The following is a 13,797-nucleotide window of genomic DNA, read 5'->3' as shown; positions in this document are numbered from 1 at the left end:
TAGTGACTGATCAGACTTCTCCAATTTGGGGTTTTGCCGAAATTCAATGTAAGTCTCGAGTCTCTATCATGTATATAGGTTGTTTTAGTGACTGTAGAGATTAGGATGGTGTTCAATTTTGAATGTGAGTCTTAAATCGGCATGAAACAAGTTAATTTCAATGTCAATATTATATTCCTAAAGCAGACTCGTATAGTCTATAATTTTGTTCAAATTCTAGAGCAAGTCTTTAAGTTCTAGGTGTGAAAGTTATTTTTTTTGTCAATGGGGGGAAATGAATCTTTGAAGATGCAGCAGGGCAGGCCAGCAGAGTATGGTGAAAGGAGCTTTGGGAGTTGTAATAGTCTAATTTCTATGAGTTGATCTTGTAGCTGTTATTTATTCTACTGGATTTTTAAGTCATTTTATGCCTTATATTATCGGTCTCTAGTCTTAATTCAGATGTCATTTTTGTCTTCTATGAGTTTTTATCTTCTAGTATTATTGGATTTCCCCTTCAAGTTATTCCTAGTAAGAAACAACTCTACCATCCAAATTGTTCCTTTGTTTTTCTCTTGTTCCTTTGTCTTCTATGAGATGAACCTTCTTGCGGAGGCTAGAGGTTTCAGGATTGAGGAACAGATAGAGATATCTGTACTTGAGTTCTCCACTGTGCTTAAGCCAGTGGAGAACTCCAGCTACATTGTTAATTCCAAGGTACCTACAAAGTTAGCATCTTAATTAAAATTTAATTAGTATTTTATGCATTAATAAAAGTAAAGTCCTTCCATATAAATCAAACCCATCAAATTAAATGTACAATTAATAAAAATGGTAGCTAAATGCATCCCTTTGTACTTCTTTTTGTCTCCTCATCTTCCTATTTGTAAAGTCCAAAAAGCTGAAATCAGAATTGCTTCAAATAATTTGCCAAATTTTACAATTCGAAGGGACAAGCTTGCAAACTAACATACCAAGATATTAGTAGTTGACACAAATGATTAAAATTAGTAATAAAAAAATTGAGTTGAAGATTGATAGGACTTACAAACGGTAGCTTGATTGGAGACTTAAGGAAAAGTAAACAGAGAATGAGCAATAATGGAGTAAAAGAAAATTAAAACCTTTATTTTTGCTCTGAGATGGTATGAAGTTATGTCTACCAATTTTATGATAAATGGGTGAAATCATAGTGATAAAATTTTAATGTTTAGGTTTCAATTTGTTGGTAGAAGCATGCGAAGCAATGGAGAAAGTTTATTCTTGTTATTGGATAACTGCAGCAAAGATGAGAAGAGTTAAAATCTCAATCCTTAGCGAATAAGAGTTAATATATCAATGACTTGGTGAATGGAATGTAATACTTGTAACTCCTAACTTTTAGCACTAAATCTTCAACAAAATAAGAATTAATAGATCAATTACTTGTTCATTGGAATGAAATACTTTAAAAAACGCTTAAAACCAAAATGCTATCAAACTAATTCCAAGTTCGAGAAGGCAGTGGAAAAGGTAATTATCAAAATGGGAAGAGTTAAACTAAATTAGGCATTGTTCTCAATACTATTAGCACACCTATGACTAGTAGGAAAAAGAAGTAGTGCTAACGTGAAGGCAAAAAGTTTGTCCTCGATGTGTTGTGCCTCTCCGTGTTTTTCTTTTACCAATAAATATGCAACCAAACCTATGCTATGAACTATCTATCCAACTCACTACACAAAAACCCAATTAAAAACCAAAAGGCATAATTCAAGCATTATCAAAATAGGTAAAATCATAGACATTGGTCATAAGTAGAGTAAAGAACAATTTGTTCCACCAATTTCTCCAACACAAAAATACAGAGATTTGAACTTTTACCTCATGGAAATGGAAAGGGGAACAATCTATAATATAATGAATTATGCTCCCACTTATTTCAAAAGGCCACAAAGTTTGAACATCACACTTAATATCACACTGCAGTTTGGCATTCACTTCAAAGGAAATCTGATCAAAAGACAATTATGCACTTGATAATCACAAATGAGGTCATAAGGTAAAAAAATTCACCCCTCAAATTTCAGTGAGTAAAACTAAGCAATGATGTAGGAAATCATTTAGAAGCTTGAGATAAACAAAAAATTAAATTAATTGACTAACAAAATCGGAGCCATTCCCCTAATTTTAACCAACATCCAAATATCCAAATTTGCATAGAAAATTCATTTCCACATCCGAATTTACAGTTCTAGAAATCAGAATATATTACGAAAAATAACAATGAACTTGTAACGTAGAGCATGAATGGGATTCACTTGGATGCTGATGCAGAGGGTTTGGAGGGGCCTTCCTAATGGTGGCCCATGCGACTTTGTGAGGGTTAGGGATGGTCTGTTGCTTGCTAGTTTGGAGTTGGGTTGTTGACTTGTTATTCAGAGGTATCGGAGTACTCTGTTACCCTGTGTATTATCTTCACCTGTAGAATCAAAGAAGTACATGTCTGTTTTCTAAAACATGAAATGAAATCCAATGTAGAATACCTGAATATTTGTTATGGGAGTAAGAGGAATCGTTTACCGATAGTAGCGAGGTCTAGTTCTCTGGTCATTGGTCGGAATCACCTTGTCGGAAAATCAAGCATCTAAACACACAAACAAAACAACCAAAATTTAAAAAAAAGAAAAAAAAACCAAAATTTAAACAAAATTTGTATCTGCAGACCAAAGGCCAGCCAAATAAAAAAAAAAAAAAAGGGAAATACAAAAATTGTATACACTCAGCACAAAGGGCTACCAACGCTGCACACAAAAGCTCTAAAATTTTACCCCGAAATCACACGCAAGATCATAGCAAATCCACCTGCAAATTGAAAACCACAAAAAAGAAATTAAATTAGTGATGCGAGAATTATACGCACACAATTTAAACCCTCTTTTTGTCAATTGTAGTGAAGAATGTAAGTAGGGATCGTTCTTAACCAGGGATTAGGAGGGATTGCAAAATCACTTGGAAACTGACTCAAAAACGTAAAATAAAGTTTGAAACACTAAACTAGACTCAAAGAATGCAAAACTAAACAATAAAAACACTCAAACAAATCAAAAGACTCAAAACAGCCCCAAAACACTCAAAACTGCCTTAAAATCACTTTCTGGGCAGTTTTGAGCACTTTGGTAACTTTGGACGAAATTGAGTAATAGAATGAATCAAAATGCTTAAAAACACAAACTAAGATACTTTCTAACTAAAATGACTTAACAAAGAAAAGGGGGATTGGTTTTGGATGAAATTGAAAACAAAACAAATACTTGGGAACAAAATAGATTGTAAAACGAAGAATGATGAGAAACTAGTTAGTGGGTTCCTTATCCACACATGAACATATGCATATAATCGAATCCACAGGGACTAATTGGACCTATATAATTACTTGTTTTGCAAGAACTCTTTACTAGAGAAATAAAACTAATCAATGTAGGCAGATTTGTTGTTGTAACTTAAAAGCATAAGGAAATGAAGTAAACACAAATAAATGAATCAACAACTAATAAAATGAGATAGTATCAATGGAGATGAAGCTAGGGATTCGATTTCACCATGCTAAACCAAGTCCATGTTTGTTAAATCAGTTTATACTCAGTCATCTACTTATTTCTTGAGTTTGTTTCACTTAGATATGATCAACCATATGATGTGTGGATTTGATCAAATGTCTCTAATCATGAACCTAATTGTGATGTGCAACTTTGGTTCCTAATCAAGAATATGTAGTGCACAAGAAACTTTCATAAAACCAAAGGGAACACTCGGCAGGATGTTTGCAAAACACTCCCTTCATTCATTCACATATCCACCAAGATTATGCATGATGTGTGCTTTAATCTTGGCTAAACAACCTGTGGTTAATTCAAATGATGATCAAGCATTAAAATCAACACACTAAGTCACAATTAAATCGGAGAATGAAACAAGAAATAGATAGACTAAATGAGAATTCTGAATTAACTACATGGCAATCTTGCAAGGCTACATCGAATCCCTAGAGAGAGATTAGTTACACTTCATGTTTACAAAAGGTTTGACATAAAAATATATAACATGAGTGAACATAGGATTAAGAAGAAAGGGGATTTAGTTCTTTATAACATTGAAATCAAAGAAACACCTAAACATTCCAACAACTCAAACGTGAATTGTATGAACGTTTAAGCACTCTTTTCTTACATTCCTCAAACATACAAAACAAAGAGAATTGAATTTAAACATTGAAATCAAAGAAACACCTAAACATTCCAACAACTCAAACTTGAATTGTATGAACGTTTAAGCACTCTTTTCATCCATTCCTCAAACATACAAAACAAAGAGAATTGAATTTAAACATTGAAATCAAAGAAACACCTAAACATTCCAACAACTCAAACTTGAATTGTATGAACGTTTAGGCCCTCTTCTCTTCCTCTTCGTTGTAGCATAAGGTCTAGGGATAGTTGGTTGGGGGGATGGAAGTGTGGATTGGAGTGGGGAGTGATGGAAATGGAAGATGGTTTTTTGGATTGTAAGGGAGAGCACGGCAATGGTGGTTTGATGTCTACATTTTGAAATGGAAGAAGTGAATGAGAATGAATGCAATGGATGCTTATTTATAGGTGAAGAAGAGGGAACATGACAGCTAGGAACTTGGTGGAAATCTGAAATGGTGATGGGAGATGCATGTGGCTGATTTATGCATGTGATTAAAGGGTGGGAGTGCATGTGCTTTGACAGAAATGAAAGGAGAATGTGCACGGCATGGGAGAATTTCTGGAATGTTGAATGTGCATGTGAATTAAAGCTAGAGTGATGATGATGAATGCATGTGGAATGGCTGAAATGCAAGGAGAATGTGCATGTGCTTTGACAGCTAGGATGAATTAATTAAAGGGAGTGCATGTGGCTTGGCTGGAATGAATGATTATGGATGCATGTGCAATGTTTTAAAGGATGGAATGCATGTGAATATGATGGAAATCTGATGGGAACTCACAGCAAGGATGATTTCTGGTGGTGAATGGGTGTATGTGTGAATGATTAAAGGGACATGTGGGTTGGAAATGATGAAGGAAATGCATGTGAGTGACAACTAGATATGTTGATGAATGCATGTGGAATGTTTGTGGTGAGTGAATGTGCACGGCAATGAGTGATTTCTGGTGGTGAATGGGTGATGCAATTGCATGTGGATTAGGTTGTGAAAGCATGTGAATGCATGTGTTGATTTATGAAGATGCATGTGCAATGAAGTGGAATGACAGCTAGGTTAAATATGCATGTGGAATGGCTTCATTTATGAAATGTTGAATGATTACTTAGTGAGGGGATGCACGGCATGGGTAGTGTTTGTATGAATGATGGCAGATTTGTGTGGATGATATGTTTAGGGTCTTGTAAAGGTGGAAATGCATGTGGAGTGCATGATTGTTTATGATGATGTGCACGGCAAGGTTTGGAGAAATGATTATGGATGCATGTGTTGAAGTGGTGATGAATGTGGATTAAAGGAATGCATGTGCAATGGATATAGGAAAGGTTTAAATGTCCTAGAACTAAAGAGAACAAGGTTCCAACACTTTGGTCTTCAATTAGGTCTTCAATTTCGTCCAACACTTTGGCTCCAAGCATAAGCTATCCATCCTTAGCCCAAAAGTGCTCCAAAAGTCTCCAAAATGCATCTTTTTGCTCCTTTAGCCCTATGGACCTACAAACACACGAAAATAGCTTAAAGTACTAAAATAACTAAAGAAACATAACGTAAATGCACGAGAACAAGCCATTTAAGTCGCATGAATATGCTCCTATCAATTAGGCACACTGAAAAAGACCTAAAACTCACCAGAAGACGCTAGATCACGTGAGGAAAAAAAAGAATTTCGATGAAATCGAAATGGCAAAAACTTGTAGCCACCTAAGGCTTTCGAACCAAAGAAATTCGCAGGAGCAAAAGACTATTCCAGCAACAAAAATAGTGGTGGATGATCGCGCTGAGACAAAGACGGAAACAGTAGACAACAAGAAAAGGGGCAGTGCGAGAGAGGAAGAAAGCCAGGTTCAAAACGAAGCAAAATGCTATGGGAGAGAAAAAGAAACACGGAAGAAAAGGTCGCGAAGAAATCGAAGCAGAGCCTTTAACGATGATCAATGAGTGCAGCCTAAAGGGAAACGGTGAGCAACACGTGTATAAGAGGATAAAACCAAAAAGAAGATGGAAACAAAAAGCACACGGATGATAGACGCGTGGGCTAGAAGGGCAAATGCGTCTTTTAACTATGCAAAGCAGTAGCACAACAGCTACGCAAACAAAGAATCAGGGGCATTTCCGCCCCTTTTACTATTGCTGAACAGTGCTAAAACTCAATTGAGTTTTAGTATATATAATTCTACAAGAGAGTGAAATTGGTATTAAATTTTTTATTAAAAGGTGGGTAGAGAAATAAGATAGTGGAGTGAGTTTATCAACACTCTTAATCAAATCACAATAATTTGGTCAATTTAAAAACTGCTTTTGATAAAAACCAAAGGACAAATAAGAGAGGAAAGTTCTAAAGAAATCATTCGAAATGATCGACAAATTCACAAATCAATACTCAATTATATAAGTTCAGGTACCAAAACTCCAATTGCAACAAAATTCATGGTCTGACGACCAATTTTGTCTTCTAGATGTAAATCTCTTGAATAATCAACAAATTTTTATTTAATATTATAAAGTAATTATTAAAAAAAAAAAAATCTTCACGCGGTTTAATAATTTGAAGGTCTTCATTACTGCAACGGCATATTTTTCATTGCCTTTTGAGTAATTGCGCTGGCTTAAACTATTATAATGTTTCTGTTCCAATTGTACAATCTTCACTTTTTGACAAATTCAAATTTGGCGTTTTGAATCCACACCCACGTTGATTAAAGATGACGCCCACTCTCTCAGTATTAGAAGATTTTTTCTACCTACCCGGATGGTACATCACGTGTCATAATATAAAGAATTTTTTTTATTATTTTTGTAATGATATTATAATATTTTGTAATGTATCGACTTGTGTTTCGAAGGCATCAATAATTTCATCTTTGGTGAGTATCTTATCTTTGAGGAGAGAATTTTTAATGTCGGAAAAACGATCTAATACACCAAATGTAATAATACAATTAGGTAAAATTTTATTTTTCAAGTTTTCAACTTATTACACTAGATATACCGAACTATATTTCTAGCATACTGAAAAATTTCTTCACTTTGAGTCCCGTCATGGAATTGGGTGCCACTTTGATGATCATTTTCTGGTTGGATTATTATTTTTATGGGTTAAACTCTGTTTACTACTCTCATGTTTTGTGGTTTTCAACATTTAGTACATCAAGTGTTTTTCATCCCAGAATCATACCTAAAGTGTTAATTTTGGGACAGTCTCATACATCCGTTAGTTAAACTGTTAATTCTCCTGTTAAGTGATGACGTGGCGCCCATGTGGACAATGTCTGAGTGCCACATGTCATTAAAAATATTAAAATAATTAATTAAATAAAAGTTAAAAAAAAAAAAAAACCCACCCCTTCTCCCCTACCCCTCCAACCCAGAAGAAGAATAAGAACAAGAACCCAGAAGAAGAAGAAGAAGAAGAAGAAGGAAAAAAAGAAAAAAAAAAGAAACCCAGTTTGTCATTTCTAGATTAATGGAGATCTACCACAAAACCAGTCCAAAAATCATTTCAAACTCAAACTCCCTATCTCAAAGTATTTTCGAAATTCACCCATACTGAAAATCCCACAAATATGGAGTTCATGGTTTGGGTTGCATTCTCGGTTATGGGGCATGCGCAGGGGGAGGGGGGTGGGGTGATGAACTGGGTTTGGGCTGCTGTTTTTTTTTTTTCTTCTTCTTTCTTTTTCTGGGTTGGAGATTCGGTTTTTTTTTTTTCCTTCTTTTTCTTCTGGGTTGGGGCCGGGGGAGGGGGGAGAGGGAAGGGATTTTTTTTATAACTTTTATTTAATTAATTATTTTAATATTTTTAATGACACGTGGTGCCTAGTCATTGTCCATATGGGCGCCATGTCATTACTTAACGGGAGAATTAACAATTTGACTAACGGATGTATGAAACTGTCCCAAAATTAACACTTTAGGTATGACTCTGGGACGAAAAAAACTTGATGTACTAAATGTTGAAAACCACGAAACATGATGGTAGTAAACAGAGTTTAACCCTATTCTTATTTATTTTTGTGGATAATCCACTTGACTACAAAATCCTGAATTATTTTGACCTCTACCAGTCTTCCTAGACAGTGCCAAACGCATATTTACGAGGGTTTTTTTTAGTCAAAATGGTCATTGAGATTTACATAATTTATCCTTTTGGTCTCTGAGATTTGAAATTAATAGAATTGATCTCTGAGTTTGTCTACCATCAATCATTTTGGTATTTTTGTGAAAAAACTCCATTCAATAAGAATAAAATGATCAAAATACTCTTAGTTTTTGTCAAATCATTTTGCATATAGTTTATTAAATTAAAGGTATATTTGTCATTTTGAATCCTTATTTAACATAATTTTGCACGAAATGATCAAAATGATTGATGATGGACAATCTCAGCAACCACTTCTATTGATTTCAAATCTCAGGGACAAAGTGATCTGTTATGCAAATCTCATGAACCATTTTGGCTAAAAAGCCTATTCACGAGTTTGCCACATTATTCACATGGCATTTCTCCCTTGATTAATAACAAATGTCATGTTAAGAACGTGACCGGAACTGAAAAACAAGCTCAATATCATTTTTATTTAAAATTGAAAACTGCTAAATGGCGAACATAATTTCAAACATAATATGTTACACAACTCGAATATAGGTCTCAGTTGGCACTCAACTAATAAGTCTATTTCATATAAATTAAAAAAAAAAAAAAAAGAGAGGATAGAATCTCATTTTTCTCTACGCCCAGTGTGAGTTTAACATTATTATTATGTGTCGATCAATTTGTAAGTTGACAATTGACAGGATGGTAAAACTGAACACGACTCGTCAGCACATCTACCAACAACGTATAAATTGGATGCTACTTGGATCCGATAGTGTCAATTGGCAGATCACGATTTGGGAAGTTTTAACGACAAACTTTTATTTTAACGAAAAATCACATTTTTACATTAAAAGTCAATCTTAATACTATTCACTTTATCCTTTATTTTGTCTTTATCATTAAAATCCAAAGTTTTCAAACCATTTTTATTAGTTTTCTTTTTTCAAACATCAAAGACCCAGCTTTCTTTCTTCTTCATTTTTATTTTTAAAAGAGATCCAGCTTTTAGTTTTTTTTTTTTCTTTCCTGCAAACATCCAGCTTTCTCTTTATTTTGTTCCTATTTTAGACGTGTTTCTTTTGCCGGGTCAGTTAATATGTTTTAAATTGTACAATTTTAGGAACAGATAAACGCTTCTTATTATGTTTTTTGTTTCTATTTTGAAATCGCTTTTCTACTTAATACCTCGTCCAAATTCAATGACTCGTCCCCTGGAGAAATATATACATGAAACACACACCATCACTAAATTATTTTACCATTAATATAATAGTATGCGTAAAAAACATTCTACAGGATAGGTGCATGCATTCTTGTCTTGTAAATTGTTTTTTATGTAGAAATCCTTTGGACGGTCGGATAAAACCCGTGGGGTTTAAGTCTTTAAGATGGTAGGCGAGTTGAGAAGAAGTCAGAAAATATCGGCCCATCATAAAGCTACTTTCTATAAGCAAAGCACCCCAGCAGGGCCACCACACTTGTAACTTGTTGTCCATCCTCACTCCACTCTCTATCAGATCTCTCCCTCTGGAGTTTCTCACAATGTAAGTAGAAAGAAAGCTCTCATCTTTTCGAAATACTTGTTCTTCTTCTTAGTTACTTGTACTGCATTCTTCCTTGTCTACTTAATTTTAGCTACTTTTCTTCCTGGCTGTATGTTTTCTAATGGAACCCTGTTGGTTCTGGCCTCTCTGCAGATTACAACTAACCCAGAAGCTCCAGTTAAGGTTCAAAAATGGCGAGATTTTCGATACCCTTAACGGGTTTTCTACTCTTATGCTGCTGCTTACTGTCAGCTCTGAGACTGTCAGAAGCGGACTACTTCAAATACAAAGATCCAAAGCAGCCACTGAATGCTAGAATCCGAGACCTCATGAAGCGAATGACCCTCGCCGAAAAGATTGGTCAAATGACGCAGATCGAGCGCAGTGTTGCAGCCCCTGATGTCATGAACAAGTATTTTATTGGTAACCAAACAATCTTCACCCACATTTTCAATTCTTCATCTCACCACATATGCATATTCTTCTGTTTGTCAATGCTGGATTTTTATTCGATCGATATTCTGATCTAATCTAAACTACGGAGGGAGAGATTCGAACTTGCGTGCACAGAAGGAAAATAGTGGAATTACAGTAATGTCAATGTTGGTTTTAGTAGCAAATGAAATGATTGTATTGTAATTTGTAAATGTCTTAGTGGGATAATGGTTTTTTACTACAGGGAGTGTGCTTAGTGGTGGTGGGAGTGAACCAGCCCCAAAAGCTTCAGCTGAGGCATGGGTCAATCTGGTGAATGGCCTCCAAAAGGGATCTCTATCCACCCGTCTCGGGATTCCCATGATCTATGGGATTGATGCGGTTCACGGCCACAACAACGTCTACAATGCTACTATTTTCCCTCATAATGTTGGACTGGGAGTCACCAGGCAAGTCACATTCATTCTCACCCAAATAAGTCGAAGTCAACAGGATTCATTCAAGCATTACAGAACGTTTATGATCTTTCGGTCAAATTATGTAGTTTGATGTTTCTAATCACTGTACTCATGCTTCATTTCATGTGTTTTCCTGTTTCAGAGATCCTAATCTTGTTAAGAGAATTGGGGAAGCAACTGCCCTCGAAGTCAGGGCAACCGGAATTCCTTATGTCTTTGCCCCATGTATTGCGGTAATAGAGCAGTCTTATTATACGAAAGCCATAGTTAGAAACTCCAAAACTTGACCAAGCATTCCACTAAAACTATGTATTACTACTCTTCTTGCAGGTCTGCAGAGATCCGAGATGGGGTAGGTGCTACGAAAGCTATAGTGAAGACCATAAGATTGTTCAAGCAATGACTGAGATAATACCTGGTCTGCAAGGAGATATGCCTCCCACTGCTCGAAGGGGGGCTCCCTATGTTTCTACTGCAAAGTAAGACTTCGTTTTTTTCTCTTTCCAGTTGGTGTGAATTATTTGCGTTGTGATGGTTCTTATCCATGAATAGTTTGAGAGTCTCAGACAAGTACCTCTGCAAACATATTTATTTTGATCATAATGACCACATGGTAGGCCTGGTTAGAGATTAGTGGTCAAGGTTTGATTGAGTACTAATACTTGAGTTCATAGAAGGCCTTAGCTGGGGCTCGATTGGTCGGATGCAAAACATTTATAAAGGGAAAGTGACAGACTGAGACTATGCCTTGGTGTTCTTGTAGTTATATTTTAGACTAGGATTTGACCTAGAGCCGTCTTTTAATCGCTGGAGAAAAAATCAATTGTATATATAACCTACCTGTGATGTATTCTATCATTATTTCAAATATCTGGACATAAAGAAAATTGGGCGTAACTCGTTTTCCTTACCATTTCTCTAGAGGGAAGGTTGCGGCCTGTGCTAAGCATTATGTTGGAGATGGTGGCACAACGAAGGGCATCAATGAGAACAACACTGTGATCGATTTGGATGGATTGCTCAGCATTCACATGCCTGCATACCTCAATTCCATCCGCAAGGGTGTTGCAACAGTTATGGTGTCTTACTCGAGTTGGAATGGAAACAAAATGCATGCAAATAAAGAACTTGTAACCGGATACCTTAAGGACAAGCTACGTTTCAGGGTAAGGAAAGTCATTTTACATAAATCGTCTGCTGTGGTTATTAGATTATTACTAGTGCCGAGCATGACTTGTTTCTTTCGGCGGGTGCTATCAGGGTTTTGTCATATCAGATTGGGAGGGTATTGACAGGATTACATCTCCTCCCAAAGCTAACTATTCATATTCAGTTCAAGCTGGAGTTGGTGCCGGAATCGACATGGTTAGTCTAATTAAAAGTGTAACTTTCGGTCATTGTATTGTAATAAACATTCGGTCTGCTGTTTACATTGGAATACTACCTCCTCAAGCTGAGATATGCTAGGTTTTTATCTTCGTTTGCTAATGTATATCTCTGGTTGTTACAGATTATGGTTCCCTACAACTTCACTGACTTTATTGATGATCTAACATATCAAGTCAAGAACAATATCATCCCAATGAGCAGGATCGATGATGCCGTGCAGAGAATTTTGAGGGTTAAGTTTGTTATGGGGCTTTTTGAGAATCCCTTGGCGGATCTCAGCCTGGCGAGCCAGCTGGGAAATAAGGTCCGTCTTTCTAACTTTACGATACAAAATAACTTTGTTCTCTTTATCTGCCGTATTCAAACCCTTTTCTTCAAATGCTGGCTTTTCACAGGTACATAGAGAATTGGCAAGGGAAGCTGTAAGAAAATCACTTGTTCTGCTAAAGAACGGAAAATCTGCTTATAAGCCAGTGCTTCCCCTTCCCAAAAAAGCTGGGAAGATACTAGTAGCAGGAAGCCATGCGGACAACTTGGGCAATCAATGTGGAGGCTGGACAATCACATGGCAGGGCCTTGAAGGCAACGATCATACAATGGGTACGTGTTGAATTGACAATTATGCCTTCATTCCTCTTTTGAATGATCTAGCAACCCATCTCACTGTTTGTTGGAAAGAATTTATATTTCTTAGACTCACGTGATCGAACTTTCTGAGCATAGAAAGAATTGCTCTTGCTTACTGTCAGTGATTCAATGCTGTAACAGGTACCACAATCCTCAGTGCTGTGAAAAGTACAGTTGATCCTACCACCCAAGTTGTCTACAACGAGAACCCCGATGCTAACTTTGTGAAGTCCAACAAATTCTCCTACGCTATTGTTGTCGTGGGCGAACCCCCATATTCTGAAACATTTGGGGATAGCTTGAATCTGACCATACCACAACCTGGACCGAGCACAATTGCCAATGTCTGTGGAGCTGTGAAATGTGTCGTTGTGGTTATTTCTGGCCGCCCTGTAGTGCTCCAGCCCTATCTTGCTGGAATTGATGCACTTGTCGCAGCTTGGCTTCCAGGAACTGAAGGCCAAGGTGTTACAGACGCATTATTTGGTGATTACGGATTCACTGGCAAGCTTGCACACACATGGTTTAAGACAGTAGACCAGCTCCCAATGAACGTTGGTGATCCACATTACGACCCTCTATTTCCTTTCGGATTTGGTCTGACGACCAAGCCAACCAAGAATTAGTAACACATGGTACCATTCCTATCCGTTCATGAAAAGTTGTTAGCTGTTTCATGGATGAGATTTTGTAGATCAACATTCCCTTCCCACGAGAGGGCATAACAAAATGTTGTATCGTTACTGTCGTCGATTTTTCTGGAAACCGTAGAGGGAATGCTGTTAAAAGTTATTCAACATTTAGCATTCTCAATTTGCTTCAATGTGGTGCGACCGTTGGCTTTTTAACAAGAGATAATCTCTCGTCTCATCAGGTCACCACTGTTCGTTTGACTGTCAGTAGGCATTTTAATGGGAGAGATTCTCTCATGTCATCAAGTCACCATGTGAGAGATTTTTTTTGTTTATCCGGAACACTTTTACGTGATGTTATTATTCCACTCAAATTTTGATCTGTGAAAGATAATCTTGGATCAATGAATCC

General features: G+C 36.5%; 1 protein-coding gene and 1 long non-coding RNA gene across 3 annotated transcripts; one reads left to right on the top strand and one right to left on the bottom strand.

Moving 5' to 3' along the window:
* Positions 1-2,086: 2,086 nt before the first annotated feature.
* On the bottom strand, positions 2,087-6,108 carry LOC108866170. The gene is made up of 4 exons (XR_007254127.1): positions 5,906-6,108; positions 2,787-2,820; positions 2,539-2,602; positions 2,087-2,437 (listed from the first exon to the last, which is right to left on the bottom strand). It is a non-coding gene; the product is annotated as an uncharacterized LOC108866170 (long non-coding RNA).
* A 3,577-nt stretch (positions 6,109-9,685) lies between these two features.
* LOC103934651 (beta-glucosidase BoGH3B) lies at positions 9,686-13,530 on the top strand. Of its 2 annotated transcripts, none has more exons than XM_009344403.3 (10): positions 9,686-9,844; positions 9,998-10,267; positions 10,524-10,728; positions 10,880-10,970; positions 11,068-11,216; positions 11,660-11,903; positions 11,998-12,102; positions 12,248-12,430; positions 12,522-12,726; positions 12,895-13,530. In XM_009344403.3, the coding sequence occupies exons 2-10, from the start codon at positions 10,036-10,038 to the stop codon at positions 13,377-13,379; spliced, it is 1,899 nt and encodes a 632-aa protein (XP_009342678.2). In that variant the 5' UTR covers positions 9,686-9,844; positions 9,998-10,035; the 3' UTR covers positions 13,380-13,530. The 2 variants fall into 2 exon arrangements, with proteins under 2 accessions (XP_009342678.2, XP_048429328.1); XM_048573371.1 differs by having other exon boundaries at positions 9,826-9,902.
* Positions 13,531-13,797: the final 267 nt, after the last annotated feature.

This window comes from the organism of the source record quoted next, unplaced genomic scaffold (assembly GCF_019419815.1).
Source record: "Pyrus x bretschneideri cultivar Hongxiangsu unplaced genomic scaffold, Pyrus_bretschneideri_v1 Contig67, whole genome shotgun sequence".
NCBI classification, from domain to species: domain Eukaryota; kingdom Viridiplantae; phylum Streptophyta; class Magnoliopsida; order Rosales; family Rosaceae; genus Pyrus; species Pyrus x bretschneideri.
This window is presented reverse-complemented; position numbering and strand designations above follow the sequence as displayed.

Bases quoted from the DNA above. Each gene is read 5' to 3' on its own strand.
- LOC103934651 (XM_009344403.3), top strand. From the start codon at position 10,036: ATGGCGAGATTTTCGATACCCTTAACGGGTTTTCTACTCTTATGCTGC. The intron at 11,217-11,659 runs GTAAGACTTCGT...CCATTTCTCTAG, and splicing joins CCCTATGTTTCTACTGCAAA to AGGGAAGGTTGCGGCCTGTG. The intron at 12,103-12,247 runs GTTAGTCTAATT...TGGTTGTTACAG, and splicing joins TTGGTGCCGGAATCGACATG to ATTATGGTTCCCTACAACTT.